This window comes from Triticum dicoccoides, chromosome 3A (assembly GCF_002162155.2).
Source record: "Triticum dicoccoides isolate Atlit2015 ecotype Zavitan chromosome 3A, WEW_v2.0, whole genome shotgun sequence".
Taxonomy (NCBI): Eukaryota; Viridiplantae; Streptophyta; class Magnoliopsida; order Poales; family Poaceae; genus Triticum; species Triticum dicoccoides.
In genome coordinates, this window is record NC_041384.1 from 653,002,512 (window position 1) to 653,021,657 (window position 19,146).

Consider the following 19,146-nt stretch of genomic DNA (forward strand, 5'->3'; position numbering starts at 1 on the left):
TGTCTTCCTAGAGATTTTAACAAGTGACTACATACGGCGCAAAATGAGTGAATCTACACTTTAAAATATGTCTACATACATTCGTATGTTGAGTCCATTTGAAATGCCTAGAAAGACAAGTATTTGGGAACGGAGGGAGTATATTATGACAGAGGGAGTAGATCAATAGCAAATCAAGGGCATCACCTTCCGCATTACAAGCCGACCGATGAGGGTGGCATCCCCTGAAAGTCCGGACGAGTCCGCCCGCCCCTGCCATCGTCCATGGCTAGCCGAGCGAAGCAGCTCCACGCGCACTACCTGGTGGCCGCGCTCGGCGACCCTGACAAGTGGACCTGCCTCGTCAAGGAGTACGCCGCCAATGCCTCCCTCCGGGACGCCGCCCTCGTCTACGCCAGGCACCTGCCCCGCCAGACGCACCACCTGCCCCTCCTCCCCGCCCTCCTCAAGGCCGCCGCCTCCCGCGCCGGCCCCGGCCTCGGCCTCGGCAGGTCCCTCCACGGCGAGGCCGTCAAGTCCGCGTTCGCCGGCGAGCTGCTCGTGGGCACCACGCTGGTGTCCATGTACTGCAAGTGCGGCCTCCTCGCCGACGCGCGCCGCGTGTTCGACGGAATGCCGGGCAGGAACGTGGTCACCTGCAACGCGATGCTCGCCGGGTACGCCGCGGCCGGCGACACGGGGCAGGCGGAGGCGCTGTTCGGCCGCATGGGCTCCCGGACGTCCGTCACGTGGGCGACGATGATCCGCGGGTTCGCCGAGAAGGGGGACATGGCGGGGGCGCGGAGGTGGTTCGACGCGACGCCCATGGGCATGCGGACCGTCGTCACGTGGACCGTGCTCGTGCACGGCTATGTGGCCGCCGGGGACATGGAGACCGCGAGGGAGCTGTTCTACGCCATGCCCGCGAGGAACGTGTTCGTGTGGTCGTCGATGGTCACGGGGTACTTCAAGGCCGGCGATGCCGACGAGGCGCGGGCAATGTTCGACAGGGTTCCGGTGCGGAACCTGGTGAGCTGGAACGCGCTGATTGCCGGGTACGCGCAAATCGGGCGCTCCGAGGAGGCGTTGCATGCCTTTCACTCGATGTTGGAGGACAGGGTCAAGCCGGACGAGTTCACCATGGCCAGCGTGCTGTCTGCCTGCGCGCAGCTCGGGTCGCTAAAGCAAGGGAGGAAGGTTCATGAGTTCATGGACCGGACGCGTATACGGAAGAACCACTTCGTTTTGAATGGCCTGGTTGATATGTACGCCAAGTGCGGCGACCTCGAGTACGCCCGCAAGGTGTTCGACAGCATCCAACGGAGGAATACCGAATGCTGGAACTCGATGATCTCCGCGCTCGCAAGCCATGGACGGAGCGAAGAGGCGATACAGCTGTTTTCCCAGATGGAGTGCTCGGAGCAGAAGCCCAATGGGGTCACACTCCTCGCCGTGCTTGGAGCTTGTACCCACGGAGGGTTTGTGGAAGAAGGCCTAAGGGTTTTCAACAGTTTCGGCGCGTATGGAGTCGCTGCCGGAGTGGAGCATTACGGTTGCCTGGTCGATCTCCTGGGCCGTGCAGGAAGACTCGAGGAAGCTCATGCGATTGTCAAGAGCATGGCGATGGAGCCTAACGAGGTCATCTGGGGCGCTCTTCTCGGAGCTTGCAGGGTGCATGACAATGCAGAGATGTCTGAACGGGTGTCAGATGAGATCAACCAGTTGCGCTCTGATGGTGCATCAACTAATGACGCGGAGTACATCATGCTGTCAAATATCTTGGCCGCGTCCGAGAGGTGGGAGCAGGCAGAGCGCGTCAGGAGAAAGATGGCGAACCATGGGGTTGAGAAGACTCCCGGGTGCAGTTCAGTTGAGCTTGACATTCCTGAACACAAAGTGCGTTGCAGATAGTAGTACATTGTTGCAGCGATATCAAACTGTAAGTTCATTTCATTATCAAACTGATAGTAGTACATTGTTTCCAAATTCAAAAGAAACTATAGAACAACTTTGCAAAGAGAGAAAACAAAAGAACACAGAAGGACAGTGACAGGATCATCTCACTATCTCAGTCTCAGAAGTCAGACCAACACTAGACAACCACTTCCCTATCAAAGATCCAGCTGAACCTGACCTTCCTGGGCTCGTCTTTCTTGGCCCTGTCGGCCGCCCTCTCCGCCGCGCGCCGCATCCTCGGCGCGAGCCCGCAGACGAAGTCCCGGGCCCTCCGGCCTTCGCCGGAGAGCCCGCCCTCCAGCGCCTCCAGCTTCCACCGCTTGACGAGGAACTCGACGATGTCGGTGTAGTCCTGCGCGGTGTACACGCCGAGGCGCTGGGCCACGGACGCGAAATGCTCGAACAGGCTCATGTCGCTGCCGTCGTGCATGAGGTGCGCGGGCATGGTGATCCGCTTGCGCATCATGTCCGCGATGGCGAGCATGGCGCCGTCCGAGTCGAGCCGCAGCAGCTGCTCCACGATGCGGCTGTAGGCCGTCTCGTGGCGCTTCTCGTCGGCGGCGATGGTGCCGCAAGTGCGCGCCAGCACGTCGTCGCCGTGCGCCCTGGCGAGCCGCGCGGTGTTGCCGTGGGAGACGGCCGTGGCGCGCTCCTGGAAGCTCGTGTACACAAAGCCCAGGTACGGGTTGTTCTCCGTCCTCGGGTCCTGCAATTGCTCAGCATGTCAGATGAGATTGTACTCCTCGTTCAACAGATTCGTTCAAGAAGCTCTGACTCTGCGTACCATGCCGGAGCCGATGAGGTACTGGACGGTCTTCTCGACCATGCGCATGTCGACGCGGCCGGAGAGGTACATGTACTTGTTGAGGACGTCGCCGTGGCGGTTCTCCTCGGCGGTCCAGGCGCGGGTCCAGACGGCCCAGGGGCAGGCGCTGGCGCCGGTCTCGTCGCGGACGCCGTCGAGGGTGTTGATCATGGTCTGGTACGTGGGGAGCGCCTCCTCGGTGACCATGTCCCCCACCAGCACCACGAAGTAGTCGTCGGGCAGCGCCGCGGCGCGGGCCCGCAGCTCGCGCACCTCGTGCTCGAACATCTCGGACGACGAGTCCGGCAGGAAGTCCGCCGGCTGCCAGATGTCTTCCACGGGCCGGAGCAGCGGCAGCAGCGACCCCGCCGCCCAGCCCCGCAGCGACTGGAACACCTCCGCCTTCTCCGGCGGCATCGAGTGCGTCACGCCGCGCTGCACCGACGGCGCCGCCGCCGCCACGGCCGACACGCGGCATTGCCGGCGCGGGAGGGGCCGCGCCGCCGCCGGGTGGCCGGGGACGCGGAGGAGGCCCTGGGCCTGCATTGTGGCTAGCTCCCGACCGATGGGTGAGTAGTGGCGGCGCGGTGGGGTGGTGTTGTTGCGTCGTCGGACTGCCACGGCTGCGGTGTCGGGGCTCCGTATATAAACTGCGGCGTCGGGGCGATACCGCCGGACTGCCGGAGGCGGAAAACCAGTGGGTGCGTGCAGTGGTTTTGTGCCGGGAGCGGGCTGGCTGATTCTGTGGGTGTTTCGGGGAGCTGCTACAGACCGTGGTCCGCCCCCGGGTTGAGCTTTTTTTTGGACGGGTCCGCCCCCAGGTTGAGGAGTACAGTGTACAGACGCAGTTGTCCATCTGAACCGAGGCACTCGAACAGCACGTGTTGGTTGGTTGGCTGGCCACGCCAACAGTTGCGGCCGCCACGAGGCTGGTCACGTCCTCGCGGCAAAATGTCTTCGGCAAAGCCACAGATGTGCTGAAACTGTGCGATAGACCCACCTGCACGAGTCAAAACCACCTCGGAAATTTGGAGCGGAGCGATGATAGAATGTTCACGATTTTGATGCGAGTAATCGCATGTTGTCTGATTTTAGACATTTAGGTTGGAAAAAGGTTACGGTAGTATAATGAGATAAGTATGCCTACATGGTTGGATCTATAAATAGACCGTGTCTTCAATAGTAAATTTTCTTTCTGACCTCTTTTTTTTAGTATAAGGCCTCTTTTGGTTCGTAGGATAGGATTATCATAGGAATAGAAATCTTGTAGGAAATGAGATGACATGTATCTCAAATCCTATGAGTAGTGTCGGTGTCAAAACCGGCGGATCTCGGGTAGGGGGTCCTGAACTGTGCGTCTAGGCCGGATGGTAACAGGAGGCGGGGAACACGATGTTTTACCCAGGTTCGGGCCTTCTTGATGAAGGTAAAACCCTACGTCCTGCTTGATTAATATTGATGATATGAGTAGTACAAGAGTAGATCTACCACGAGATCAAGGAGGCTAAACCCTAGAAGCTAGCCTATGGTATGATTGTTGTATATGGAGTTGATTGCCTACGGACTACAACCCTTTGGTTTATATAGACACCGGATAGGGTTAGGGTTACATAGAGTCGGTTACAATGGTAGGAGATCTTAAATATCCGCATCGCCAAGCTTGCCTTCCACGCCAAGGAAAGTTCCATCCGGACACGGGACGAAGTCTTCAATCTTGTATCTTCATATTCGAGGAGTCCGGCTGAAGGTATAGTCCGGCTACCCGAACACCCCCTAATCCAGGACTCCCTCAGTAGCCCCTAAATCAGGCTTCAATGACGACGGGTCCGGCGCGCAAATTGTCTTCGGCATTGCAAGGCAGATTCCTCCTCCAAGTCCTTCATAGAAGATTGTAAACACCAAGAGTAGTGTCCGGCTCTGCAAAATAAGCTTCCACATATTGCCATAGAGAGAATAATATTAACACAAATCAAATCTGCTGACGTATTTCGCAGTGCGTCATCACACTACAGCCAAGTCCTTCACTCGAATCGTTTTCACTTTTCCACCTCAGCGTGTTTTGCGAGGCGGTTTCCTTGGCACGTCTTGTCGAAGCAGAGATCGTGTACCCCCCTTTTACGGGATTCTCATCAATACGAACGTGGGTAACCCAACCGCGCCACTTATCACGGCGCTTGGGAGGCAAGCGAGTTTTACTAGGCAGGCGGGGACGCACAACTACATCCGCCCATATAAGGGGACAAGGATCCACCTTTTTACCTACGCCTTCTTCCTCCTTTGCCTATCCATCTCCTGCGCACCCGAGCTCCAGCGCCCAAGCCCGCACTTCCCACCTCAACCTTCTCTAGCAATGTCCGGAGCGGGAGGCAAGTGGATGGTCTCCTTCGTCACGGAGGGCAAAATCAAGAAGCTAAGGAAGGTCGGATACCTGTCCAAGGACATCGCGCACCGGCTTCCCGAAGAGGGGCAGCTTCTCCCCATCCCAAGGCCCCATGAGAGGGTAGTATTTCTCCCCCACTTCCTCTGCGGACTGGGTTTTCCACTCCACCCATTTGTCCGGGGGCTCATGTTCTACTACGGCCTGGATTTCCACGATCTGGCTCCGAACTTCATCCTCAACATCTCGGCGTTTATCGTCGTGTGCGAGGCTTTTCTCCGCGTCCGCCCCCATTTCGGCCTCTGGCTCAAGACCTTCAATGTCAAGCCCAAGGTGGTGCGCGGCAGCCAGGCGGAGTGCGGAGGCGCCATGGCGGGCAAGATGGCCAACGTCCTATGGTTCGAGGGCTCTTTCGTGGAGACCCTAAAGGGATGGCAATCCGGGTGGTTTTATATCACCGAGCCGCGCGATCCGAAATGGACCGCAGCCCCCGAGTTTCGATCCGGACCCCCCACGCGGCTTATGTCCTGGAAAGAGACGGGCCTGTCGTGGGGTGACGAAAAAGAGGTGACCGGATTGCAAACATGCATCCAGTCCCTGGTGAACAAGCCAGTCCGGCTTGTTAACGTAATCCAGGTTATGCTCGTCCGCCGGATCCTCCCGTGCCAACAACGGGATTTTAATCTGTGGGAGTTCGACCCGACGTAGCATCAAACCCTCACCAGGCTCTTCGACACGACGTACGAAGACGCCTGGAAGATGCTATTCAAGGGCGCTGAGGCTCCCGCATCCGCTTCCGAGGACCGCGGATACAGCTCGCAGCGTCACGCTAGCGAGGTATGCCATCTACACCTTTTATAGGATGTTAAGCTTTTTTCATAGTTTGACTCTATGCGAGGTCTAAACTTCCTTACCTTTGACAGGCTTGGCGGGCGATATCCGGACCGATTAACTGTCCGGCTCCGCTGCCCGAAGACCCAGCCCCAGCTCTACTAGCGAAGCTGCTGGTTCCGGCGCCTTATGTGGTGCCGGAGAAGAAGGCCAAGAAGAAGAAGACCACGGGGACTCGAAAGAGTGCCCGCAACGTGGTGGTGTCGGACTCGTCATCTGACGAGTCCGAGACGCCCTCCTCCCACGAAAACGAGGAGGAGGAAGAAGAAAACTCTCCCCCCCCCCCAGCGAAGGAAGGAGAGAAGAGGAAGGCCGCCCCAACGGGGGAGGCCGAGGGGTCTAGGAAAAGGAAGACCCCTCCGCCGGACTACGCCCCCAACGCCGAAGAGGGCAAAGAGGAGTGGCCAAACAGGGCCAAGCGTCCGGCGAAATCGTAAGTACGGATATCAGAGTAACTCATGATGTTCCTTTGTTGCACAGCTTTCCCTAATGTCGAATGTAATTATGCAGTCCGCCCCGGGCCGAATTCGACGAATCGTCGGGCGGCTCCTTGGACTCATCGGACGTGAACTCAGTTCCGCCCGCTGTCTCCCCCCGCACTGCAGACGACGCCGAAGTGGCGTCGCGACAAGCTCCGGGGCAGGAGGAGGTGGTCCCGGAGGAGCCGCAAGGCAACCTCCCGGACTCCAGGAGTGAAGGGGATAAAGCTCCCCAGGGCTCTAAGTCCGGCTTTGTGCCGGACACCGCGCCGGAATCAGTTCCGAACCGCGGTAGGTGAACTCCTTCCAAGAGGAGCAAGCCTTCTGAGCCGGCGGCCTCCGTCCAACCGGAGGTGCCGGACAATCTCCTGGAGGTGCTTGACGACGCCTCCATCGACGAGGGGCACCGTACTATTATGAGTAGGGTGATCCAGAAGGTTCAGTCCGCCAAAAGCGGACTGACTGAAGCTTGCGCTAGCCTTCTAACAGGCTTTGAGGTAAGTAAAAATATGTAAAAATATTACCGCATAGACAGTAGCCCCTGATGCTCTGTTTGGCGTTCGGAAAGAAAAGCCGAATAGAGGATCTATTAAATTTCGCAAGAGTCTAAAAAAAGAGTCAATATGCGTATGCAGGCTTCGCTGCTGTCCACCGCCGCACTGACTGCGGAGGTGGGTGTCCTGAAGCAGGACCTCGAGCGGACTGAGCAAGAGCTCGGCCTTGCCAAGCGGCGGCTCGAGGAGGAAGAAGGTAAGAAATACCTTACAGAAAAAGTGCCTATAAAAAGGCTTGATTGCAAAAAGAGTAACAAGATTGTACTGCTTATTGTAGGGGCCACGACTGAGGTGGCGACCCTTAAGCAGGTGCTGTCTGAGGCCGAAAAGAAAACGGCCGCGGAGCACACCGAGCGAGACAGACTTGGGGCTCAGGTCGGCGAGGTGCAGCAAGAGCTTCAGGCTCTCATGAAAAAACATGAGAGTTTGGAGCTGGAGTCGAAGGCGCAAGCATCCGAGCTTGCAACGGCCCTAGAGGCTGCCAAGTCTGCCTAGGCCGAAGCCCAAAAGGCCCTCCAAGAGTTGGAGGAGATGAGGAAGATAGCAGCGAGTAAGGCATTCTTTATGCAAAGCAGAAATATAAAAGTGAACTACCTATTACTTACCCGAATCCGGAGCTCTCCAGGGGCATTCACAGATCTTCCCCGCAGCGTATCCGATGCCGCCGCATTCTACCGAGCTGAAGAGGGCAGCTCGACGGAGAAGGTGTTCTGGTCTCAGTATTCTGAGGCCGGACACCCTGTGCCCTTGAGAGACCAGCTGAAACAGCTGGTCGAGCTCAACAAGGCTGCCGAGCAGGCCATGAAGGGCTTCATAGTTCGGCTGTGGCCTAGAGAGGCCCTGCCTGGGAGCTATTTCGGGCTGGTGCGGCGGCTGGTGGAGGCCTGTCCGAGGCTTGAGGTCATCAAGCGCTCCGTCTGCATCGAAGGTGCCCGTCGGGCCCTTGCCCATGCAAAGGTGCACTGGGGTAAGCTGGACGGTGAGAAGCTTGTGAAGGACGGGCCGCCGCTGGGGAAGGAGCATCGCAAGCCCGAGAACTACTACAAGGATGTTCTTGCAGGTGCCCGCCTTGTGGCGGATGAATGTACCAAGGATGTGATATTTGAATGAACTCGCTCGTGTTTATCCTGTGCGCTGAAAACTTGTTCATATGCGCTAAGCAATGCTTATTGAATTTAAAATATTACTTTGTGTGCGGCCGTTTATCAAAAATTGAGAGATGGCCAGTCGTCGGCTTCTGCCCCCGTGCCACTAGTGCTGGGGTGTTCGGGATAAACCTGAGCGCTCTTTTTCCCATAGTTGGGTCCTTCGAGGGAGGTGCTCAGCACAACGAACCAGGCAATCAGACTATAATGCTTAGCCATAGAACTCTATAATTTTAAATTTCGGCGAAGCCCCTAGTTCGGAAGACTGAGTAAGGGGCGCTATCCACGCCTTGGCCGGACAAAGCCAGCTCCTCGCTCGAAGCGGCATAAGCCTTTAGGGACTCGAAAAACCTCTCGAACAGCGACCGATCTCTCGCCACATCATGAAAGTCAGTTTTAGCTTTCTCCACTGAAGTGCTTGACCCAGCTGAACCGGGGCACAATCGCAGTGGTTCTCCTAGTGCTACCTTAGCCGATAGAGCGGAACGTAAGGCACCAAAACATAGGAGCCGGGCAAACCCAACTATTGACCCAAATCATGATTCGGAGCCGATGCATATAGTGCTATAAGTTCGGGGTGCCGCACTTGTGAAAGTGTACGGACTTCTCACACCATTATGAGGGGTACTGAAGCCCCTGGCGTGTTTGCCGTACCATGGTGTACGGGTGCAATCATGTCATTTAATAAACATAAATGTGAAAAGAAGACAATGCAAAAAATAGACAAGAAGCTAAGCATTGTTTATAGAGAGGCTATTTATCAAAGCCGAACGATACAAATAGTGCGGTAAGCAAAAGATATTGGACTATTCAGTATGTCCTGACCAGGGGTAGGCCGCGGAATTGTATTTAAAACAGGTATACCGCTCGTAACAGAGACCACCTGGGAGTTCCATAATGCGGCATGGCTTGTCTGCCTCCCTGGATCTTGCATCGTTTGTGCAGCAGTCGAATTGCCGAACAGGTCGTCCGAAGTATGGAGTCCTGAAGTAAGAAAAAAATTAAAAAAAAGAATCCGGCAGCCCCTAGTACGTTTTAAGCCATATTTTGGGCGTGCCGTTACTGTGCCCCTTCCCCTGTGCCCATGGTATTTCAAGGGCGTAGTTATGTACGCGAGGTACTGGTTTCGCTATGTCGCGAAAGCTGGGGTTGGGGCCGCATTGCTACGCTTGCTCACAGTGTGCCAGGCGGTCCTGCTGTGGGTTACTCCGGGTGCGCTTGGTAGTATCTGGCTTTTTAATGGCCGGACTGGAGAATTGCCTGAGAAGGCTACTTTGTACCTCCGCTGCGAGAGCCGCCGTATGCTCCTCCGTACGGAGGGAGCGTTCGGTGTTTCCGTTGACCGTAATTACTCCTTGAGGGCCTGGCATCTTGAGCTTGAGATATGCGTAGTGCGGCACCGCATTGAACTTTGCGAATGTGGTTCATCCGAGCAGGGCGTGATAGCCACTGCGAAACGGGACTATATCGAAGATTAACTCTTCGCTTCGGAAATTGTCCGGGGATCCGAAGACCACGTCAAGTGTTACTGAGCCTGTATAGTTGGCTTCTACACCTGGTATAACGCCTTTAAAGGTCGTTCTTGTGGGCTTAATCCTTGAGGGATCTATGCCCATTTTCCGCACTGTATCCTGATAAAGTAGGTTCAGGCTACTGCCGCCGTCCATGAGGACTCTTGTGAGATGAAATCCGTCGATGATTGGGTCGAGAACCAATGCGGCGAAGCCGCCATGACGGATGCTAGTGGGATGGTCCCTTCGATCAAAGGTGATCGGGCAGGAGGACCATGGGTTGAACTTTGGGGCGACTGGCTCCATCGCGTATACGTCCCGTAGCGCACGCTTTCGCTCCCGCTTGGGAATGTGGGTTGCGTATATCATGTTCACCGTCCGCACTTGTGGGGGAAAGCCCTTCTGTCCATTGATGTTCGGCGGCTTGGGCTCCTCATCGTCGCTATGCAGCCCCTTGTCTCTGTTTTCGGCCCTTAACTTGCCTGCCTGCTTGAACACCCAACAATCCATGTTAGTGTGATTGGCTGGCCTTTTGGGGGTGCCATGTATCTGGCACAAGCGATCGAGTATTCGGTCCAAACTGGACGGTCCCTGAGTATTCTTTTTGAATGGCTTTTTCTGCTGACCGGATTTATAGCCTTTGAATCCGGCATTGACTGTCGTGTCTTCATTGCTGTCGCTGCTAACGTGGCGTTTTTGCTTATTCCGACGTGTCCTGCCACTTTTGTCCTTGGTATCCGAATTACTAGGGTTCTTTGATAAGTTGTTACTGCGAGCTAGCCAGCTGTCTTCTCCCGCGCAAAAGCGGGTCATGAGTGTCGTGAGGGCTGCCATGGATTTCGGCTTTTTCTGTCCCAGGTGCCGGGCAAGCCACTCGTCGCAGATGTTATGCTTGAAGGCTGGTAGGGCCTCTGCGTCCGGACAGTCGACTATCTGATTTTTCTTTGTTAGGAACCGTGTCCAGAATTGTCTGGCCGATTCCTCTGGCTACTGAATTATGTGGCTTAAGTCGTCGGCATCCGGTGCTCGCACGTAAGTGCCCTGGAAGTTGTCGAGGAATGCGGCTTCCAGGTCCTCCCAAGAACCGATTGAGTCTACTGGCAAGCTGTTAAGCCAATGCCGGGCCGGTCCTTTAAGTTTGAGCGGGAGGTATTTGATGGCGTGTAGATCATCGCCGCGTGCCATGTGGATGTGAAGGAGATAATCCTCGATCCATACCGCCAGATCTATTGTGCCATCGTATGATTCGATGTTTACGGGTTTGAAACCCTCTGGGATTTTATGATCCATTACTTCATTCATGAAGCATGGCGGGTGTGTGGCGCCTCTGTACTGGGCTATATCACGATGCAGCTCGGAAGAGCTATGTCTGTTGTGTTCGGCCCGACCGGATTTGTTGTATCCGGAGTGAAGATCATTGTCACATGCCGTAGGGCGCCTGCGTGATCCATAGATCGATCTTGTTTGTCTTGCCTTATCCTCCAGTATGTCTCGCAGGTCGGGCGCATTTTCCCGTGCCTTAGTTGAGCGGCGTTGGGGCATGGCTTGGGTGGAGGGCCGAGAGGCCTCTCCGTCGCGGCCGCGAGGTGGCCGGTCTGCCATGTCATGCGCTGGCGATGTAGGTGCTTCCTCCTCTGATCGGGGTAGCGGCCTGCGCTTCGGGTAACTCTTGAAGGGGCGTTCGAGTTCATACTCTTCGGCCGCAAGGACTTCAGTCCATTTGTCAGCTAGCAAATCTTGGGCAGCTCTAAGTTGTTGCCGCTTTTTCTTGAGGCTGCTTGCCATGGCTAAAATCCTGCGTTTAAAACGCTCTTGTTCGGCGGGGTCTGATGGTATGACGAATTCGTCGTCATCGAGGCTTGCCTCGTCTTCGGAGGGAGGCGTATAGTTATCATTCTCGACCTCTCGGTCTGCCGCTCTCTCATGAGGGCTGGCTTCTCCATCTTCCTGTGCCGAATCTTGCTAAGGTGGGTGTTCTTCGGCGCTATCCGGGGTAGTATTATCTCCCATGCCGGAATCACCGTTTTTGCTTTGGCGGGATTTAGAGCGGCGCCGCTGACGCCGACACTTTGGCTGTTTCTTGGGGGCGTCATCCCCCACTGTTCCATCGCCATCTCCATCTTTTGGAGTGTCCACCATATATATGTCATATGACAAGGTGGCCTTCCAGCGCCCTACAGGTGCTGGTTCCTGTTCGTCTCCTACATCATCATCCATGTTGTCGATGTCTTCGGAGCTGAAGTCAAGCATGTCGGTTAGATCATCGACAGTGGCAACAAAGTGGGTGGCGGGTGGGCTTTGAGTTTCCTCATCGTCCGTATCCCACCCTCGCTGACCGTAGTCCGGCCAGGGCTCTCCTGATAAAGAGAGAGACTTAAGAGAATTCAGGATGTCGCAAAAAGGCGAATGCTGAAAGATGTCTGCGGCGGTGAACTCCATTATCGGCGCCCAATCGGATTCGATTGGCAGGGACGCGGGGGGTTCGGAGTCTGGGAGGAGTCCAGATCCTCGGAGTCACGGGTCGTGCAGAGTGCGGGGCTAGCGTTCGGCTCGATCGCTTTCGGGATCGCAGCCCCCGAGGTGACGTCCAACCGCTCATCCTCGATTGGCGCAATAGGCTCCGAGATAGGGGTCGGAACCGATGTGTGTGCGGCCTCCAGGACACTGTCCGGGGGCAGAGCTAGATCATACCCCTCGAGATAGTGCGGCGCGCTTGGCCGTGGCTCGAGCCCGTCGAAGATCAAGTCTCCGCAGATGTCAGCCGTGTAGTTTAAGCTTCCAAACCTGACTTGATGGCCAGGGGCGTAGCTTTCGATCTGCTCCAGGTGGCTGAGCGAAGCCGCCGAAGACGAAGACCTGTCCGGGGAGAAAAGTCTTACCTTGGACCGCAACGTTGTTGATGATAAAAGGAGCCATCGGGCCTAAAGGCGACGACACAGAGGAACTCTCAATGAAAGCACCAATGTCGGTGTCAAAACTGGCGGATCTCGGGTAGGGGGTCCCGAACTGTGCGTCTAGGCCGGATGGTAACAGGAGGCAGGGAACACGATGTTTTACCCAGGTTTGGGCCCTCTTGATGGAGGTAAAACCCTACGTCCTGCTTGATTAATATTGATGATATGGGTAGTACAAGAGTAGATCTACCACGAGATCAAGGAGGCTAAACCCTAGAAGTTAGCCTATGGTATGATTGTTGTATATGGAGTTGATTGCCTACGGACTACAACCCTCCGGTTTATATAGACACCGGATAGGGTTAGGGTTACATAGAGTCGGTTACAATGGTAGGAGATCTTGAATATCCGCATCGCCAAGCTTGCCTTCCATGCCAAGGAAAGTCCCATCCGGACACGGGACGAAGTCTTCAATCTTGTATCTTCATATTCCAGGAGTCTGGCTGAAGGTATAGTCCGGCTACCCGAACACCCCCTAATCCAGGACTCCCTCAGGTAGGAATAGGAAACAAGATGTCATTTGGTTGACACCAAACGAATTTTTCCATTGAGTCTAGGCTCTTTATTATTTTCCTATGAAATGTGAAGGATAGGAACCAATCCTATGTAGGAATAGGAATCCATTCCTATGAACCAAAGGGCTCTAAAGGAAAAAATCCTATAAAAATCCTATCCTCTAGAATTCCTATGAAATTCCTCTAAACCAAAGGAGGCAGCCTTCATCCTTCCCTAAGCTTTCACCAGATTTTCCTTTATGCATGAGTTATGTGACCCCTCTAAGGCCCAGTTCTGTTGGCACAATTCTGAAAAATTACTGCTCGGAGAATCAGAATGACAAAAGAACTCGTTTCTTCCCCAGAAATCATCTGAGAATTGTCAGAATCAGCGGTGTATCTGAGAATTGCCCTAAACTCATGATTATGGCAATTCTGCAGAGCCCCTCAAAAGAAAACGTTTGGTGTTCACAGGTTACCCCTATTTGCCGTGTTAATTACAAATGCCACTCGGGCCGGTAGAGATAGGAGCGCAAAGTATGACCAGGCCAGCTCGTGGGAGCTCGATCCCGGCGACTCCAACCCCACCCCGGGCCCGTCCGCCACTGCCTCGGGCCAGTCCACCGCCGCCCAGGCCCGTCCGCCGCCCCGCCCGCTCACCTAGACGCGTCCGACGCCGCCTCACCCTGAAGGAAATATGCCCCAGAGGCAATAATAAAGTTGTTATTTATATTTCTTTATATCATGATAAATGTTTATTATTCATGCTAGAATTGTATTAACAGGAAACTTGATACATGTGTGAATACATAGACAAAACATAGTGTTCCTAGTATGCCTCTACTTAACTAGCTCGTTAATCAAAGATAGTTAAGTTTCCTGACCATAGACATGTGTTGTCATTTGATGAACGGGATCACATCATTAGGAGAATGATGTGATGGACAAGACCCATCCGTTAGCTTAGCATAATGATCGTTAAGTTTTATTGCTATTGCTTTCTCATGACTTATACATATTCCTCTAACTATGAGATTATGCAACTTCCGAATATCGGAGGAACACCTTGTGTGCTATCAAACGTCACACCATAACTGGGTGATTACAAAGATGCTTTACAGGTGTCACTGAAGGTGTTTGTTGGGTTGGCATAGATCGAGATTAGGATTTGTCACTCCGAGTATCGGAGAGGTATCTCTGGGCCCTCTCGGTAATGCACATCACTATAAGCCTTGCAAGCAATGTGACTAATGAGTTAGTTGTGGGATGATGCATTACGGGACGAGTGAAGAGACTTGCCCGTAATGAGATTGAACCAGGTATGATGATACCAACGATCAAATCTCGGGCAAGTAACATACCGATGACAAAGGGAATAACGTATGTTGTCATTGCGGTTTGACCGATAAAGATCTTCGTAGAATATGTAGGAACCAATATGAGCATCTAGGTTCCGCTATTGGTTATTGACTGGAGATGTGTCTGGGTCATGTCTACATAGTCTCGAACCCGTAGGGTCCGCACGCTTAACGTTCGATGACGATTTGTATTATGAGTTATGTGTTTTGGTGACCGAAGATTGTTCGGAGTCCCGGATGAGATCACGGACATGACAAGGAGTCTCAAAATAGTCGAGAGATAAAGATTGATATATTGGATGATAGTATTTGAACACCGGAATGGTTTCAGGACGTTTCAGATATTTATCGGAGTACCTAGGGGTTACCGGAACCCCCCCCCCCCCCGGAAAGTAATGGGCCTACATGGGCCATAGGGGAGAAGGGAGACAACCCACAAGGGGTGGCCTCCCTGCCATAGGGAGTTGGACTAAGGGAGGGGGCGCGCCCTCCTTTCCTTCTCCTCTTCCCTCTCCCTTCCATGTTTCCCCCTCCATGAGAAGGAAAAAAAGGGGGTCGAATCCTACTAGGACCGGAGTCCTAGTAGGACTCCCCTCTCCTCGGCGCGCCCCTGATGGCCGGCCTCCTCCTCCCCTCCTTTATATACAGGGGCAGGGGCACCCCAAAACACAACAGTTATTCTCTTAGCCGTGTGCGGTGCCCCCCTCCACAGTTTACTCCTCCGGTCATAGTGTCCTAGTGCTTAGGCGAAGCCTTGCAGGGATCACATCACAATCATCGTTGAAAGGATCGATATAGTTGACTAGATGGGGGGGTGAATAGGCAACTAACAATTTTTAGTTTTTCTTTACCAATTCAAACTTTGCATCAAAGTAGGTTGTCTAGATATGCAACTAGGTGAGCAACCTATATGATGCAAAAACAACAAGCACACTGGTGTCTACTACACAACCTTCTTCTTGTAGACGTTGTTGGGCCTCCAAGTGCAGAGGTTTGTAGGACAGTACTCCCTCCATTCCCTTATACAAGGCCACTATCAAAAATACATTCTACATCAATACAAGGCCACCAACAGTAATCGAGGCAAAAATTAATGATGTTTCCTCGTACTAGTAACTTTTTAATACTTACATGCATATAGTCACAATGACACTCATCCACTTCCTTCCCATTCATTCGTTGCATGCTTGTGGTGTATTAATGAATCCGGTTAACGAAAAGAAAAGTTGACTTGCAAACAAGTCATTAAATTTTATCTTGGTACCTGTAATATGACTTGCAACGGAGTAGCAAATTTCCCTCAAGTGGATGACCTAAGGTTTATCAATCCATGGGAGGCGTAGGATGAAGATGGTCTCTCTCAAACAACCCTGCAACCAAATAACAAAGAGTCTCTTGTGTCCCCAACACACCCAATACAATGGTAAATTGTATAGGTGCACTAGTTCGGCGAAGAGATAGTGATACAAGTGCAATATGGATGGTAGATATAGGTTTTTATAATCTGAAAATATAAAAACAGCAAGGTAGCAAGTGATAAAAGTGAGCGTAAACGGTATTGCAATGCTAGGAAACAAGGCCCAGGGTTTATATTTTCACTAGTGCAAGTTCTCTCAACAATAATAACATAATTGGATCATATAACTATCCCTCAACATGCAACAAAGAGTCACTCCAAAGTCACTAATAGAGGAGAACAAACGAAGAGATTATTGTAGGGTACGAAACCACCTCAAAATTATTCTTTCTGATCAATCTATTCAAGAGTTCATAGTAAAATAACACGAAGCTATTCTTTCCGTTCGATCTATCATAGAGTTCGTACTAGAATAACACCTTAAGACACAAAACAACCAAAACCCTAATGTCACCTATATACTCCAATGTCACCTCAAGTATCCGTGGGTATGATTATACGATATGCATCACACAATCTCAGATTCATCTATTCAACCAACACAAAGAACTTCAAAGAGTGCCCCAAAGTTTCTACCAGAGAGTCAAGACGAAAACGTGTGCCAACCCCTATGCATAAGTTCACGAGGTCACGGACTCACAAGTTGATCACCAAAACATACATCAAGTGGATCACGTGAATATCCCATTGTCACCACAGATAAGCACATGCAAGACATACATCAAGTGTTCTCAAATCCTTAAAGACCCAATCTGATAAGATAACTTCAAAGGGAAAACTCAATCCATCACAAGAGATTAGAGGGGGAGAAACATCATAAGATCCAACTATAATAGCAAAGCTCACGATACATCAAGATTGTGTCGAATCAAGAACATGAGAGAGAGAGAGAGAGATCAAACACATAGCTACTGGTACATACCCTCAGCCCCGAGGGTGAACTACTCCCTCCTCATCATGGAGAGCACCGGAATGATGAAGATGGCCACCGAAGAGGGATTCCCCCCTCCAGCAGGGTGCCAGAACGGGTCTAGATTGGTTTTTGTTGGCTAGGGAGGCTTCTGGCAGGGAACTCCCGATCTAGGTTTCTTTCTGGCAGTTTCAGTATATATAAGAGGTTTTGGCATCGAGAACAAGTCAGGGGGTCTCCGGGCTGTCCACCGGGTAGGGAGGCGCGCCCAGGGGGTGGGCGCCCCCCCACCCTCGTGGGTAGCCCAGGACTCTTCTGGCCCAACTCTTTTACTCCAGGGCCTTCTTCTGGTCCAAAAATAAGTTCCACGAAGTTTCAGGTCAATTGGACTCCGTTTCATTTTCCTTTTATGTAAAACTCAAAAACAAGGAAAAACAGAAACTGGCACTGGGCTCTAGGTTAATAGGTTAGTCCCAAAAATCATATAAAATAGCACATAAATGCATATAAAACATCCAAGGTTGATAATATAATAGCATGGAACAATCAAAAATTATAGATACATTGGAGACGTATCAAGCATCCCCAAGCTTAATTCTTGCTCGTCCTCGAGTAGGTAAATGATAAAAACAAATTTTTGATGTGGAATGCTACCTAACATAATTCTCAATGTAATTTTCTTTATTGTGGCATGAATGTTCAGATCTGAAAGATTCAAGACAAAAGTGTAATATTGACATAAAAATAATAATACTTCAAGCATACTAACTAAGCAATCATGTCTTCTCAAAATAACATGGCAAAAGAAAGTTCATCCCTACAAAATCATATAGTTTGGTCATGCTCCATTTTCGTCACACAAGAATGCTCTCATCATGCACAACCCCGATGACAAGCCAAGAAATTGTTTCATACTTTAGTAATCTCAAACTTTTTTCAACTTTCACGCAATACATGAGTGTGAGCCATGGATATAGCACTATGGGTGGAATAGAATAATGATAGGGGGTTATGTGGAGAAGACAAAAAGGAGAAAGTCTCGCATCGACGCGGCTAATCAATGGGCTAGGGAGATGCCCATCCATTGATGTCAATGCAAGGAGTCGGGATTGCCATGCAACGGATGCACTAGAGCTATAAATGTATGAAAGCTCAACAAAAGAAACTAAGTGGGTGTGCATCCAACTTGCTTGCTCACGAAGACCTGGGGCATTTGAGGAAGCCCATTGTTGGAATATACAAGCCAAGTTCTATAATGAAAAATTCCCACTAGTATATGAAAGTGACAAAACAAGAGACTCTCTATCATAAAGATCATGGTGCTACTTTGAAGCACAAGTGTGGAAAAAAATAGTAGCATTGCCCCTTTTTATTTCTTTTTTCCCTCTTTTTTTGGGCCTTCCTTTTTTTATTTGGCCTTTCTCTTTTTTTATTTGGGACAATGCTCTATTAATGATGATCATCACACTTCTATTTATTTACAACTCAATGATTGCAACTCGATACTAGAACAAAATATGACTCTATATGAATGTCTCCGGCGGTTTACCGGGAAGTGCAATGAATCAAGAGTGACATGTATGATAAATTATGCATGGTGGCTTTGCCACAAATATGATGCCAACTACATAATCATGCAAAGCAATATGATAATGATGAAACGTGTCATAAATGAAACGGTGGAAAGTTGCATGGCAATATATCTCGGAATGGCCATGGAAATGCCATAATAGGTAGGTATGGTGGCTGTTTTGAGGAAGATATAAGGAGGTTTATGTGTGATAGAGCGTATCATATCACGGGGTTTGGATGCACCGCCGAAGTTTGCACCAACTCTCAAGGTGAGAAAGGGTAATGCACGCTACCGAAGAGGCTAGCAATGATGGAAAGGTGAGTGATACGTCCATTTTGCATCATGCTTTTATATCGATATTTATTGCATTATGGGCTGTTATTTCACATTATGTCACAATACTCATGGCTATTCTCTCTTATCTTACAAGGTATCATAAGGAGGGAGAATGCCGGCAGCTGGAATTCTGGGCTGGAAAAGGAGCAAATATTATAGACCTATTCTGCACAACTCCAAAAGTCCTGAAACTCCACGGAATACCTTATAATAAATAATGAAAAATCCTTGCCAAAGATGAAGACCAGGGGGGCCACACCCTTCCCACGAGGGTGGGGGGCACCCCCTAGGGCGCGCCCCTACCTCGTGGGCCCCCTGGTGGCTCTCTGATGACCATCTTCTCCTATATGAAGTCTTCCGTCGGGAAAAAAATAAGAAGCAACCTCTCGGGACGAAACTCCGCCGCC

The 19,146-nt window shown here is 51.8% G+C and overlaps 2 protein-coding genes across 2 annotated transcripts; one reads left to right on the plus strand and one right to left on the minus strand.

Moving 5' to 3' along the window:
* Positions 1 to 213: 213 nt before the first annotated feature.
* On the plus strand, positions 214 to 1,911 carry LOC119269963 (pentatricopeptide repeat-containing protein At3g21470-like). The gene has a single exon (XM_037551911.1). It carries the CDS (start codon positions 265 to 267, stop codon positions 1,888 to 1,890), a length of 1,626 nt encoding a protein of 541 aa, XP_037407808.1. The 5' UTR covers positions 214 to 264; the 3' UTR covers positions 1,891 to 1,911.
* Positions 1,910 to 3,577, minus strand: LOC119269964 (stearoyl-[acyl-carrier-protein] 9-desaturase 1, chloroplastic-like). Its single transcript, XM_037551912.1, has 2 exons — positions 2,720 to 3,577; positions 1,910 to 2,641 (listed from the first exon to the last, which is right to left on the minus strand). Exons 1-2 carry the CDS (start codon positions 3,284 to 3,286, stop codon positions 2,072 to 2,074), a joined length of 1,137 nt encoding a protein of 378 aa, XP_037407809.1. The 5' UTR covers positions 3,287 to 3,577; the 3' UTR covers positions 1,910 to 2,071.
* Positions 3,578 to 19,146: the final 15,569 nt, after the last annotated feature.

Bases quoted from the DNA above. Each gene is read 5' to 3' on its own strand.
- LOC119269963 (XM_037551911.1), top strand. From the start codon at position 265: ATGGCTAGCCGAGCGAAGCAGCTCCACGCGCACTACCTGGTGGCCGCG.
- LOC119269964 (XM_037551912.1), bottom strand. From the start codon at position 3,286: ATGCAGGCCCAGGGCCTCCTCCGCGTCCCCGGCCACCCGGCGGCGGCG. The intron at 2,642-2,719 runs GTACGCAGAGTC...GAGCAATTGCAG, and splicing joins ACCTCATCGGCTCCGGCATG to GACCCGAGGACGGAGAACAA.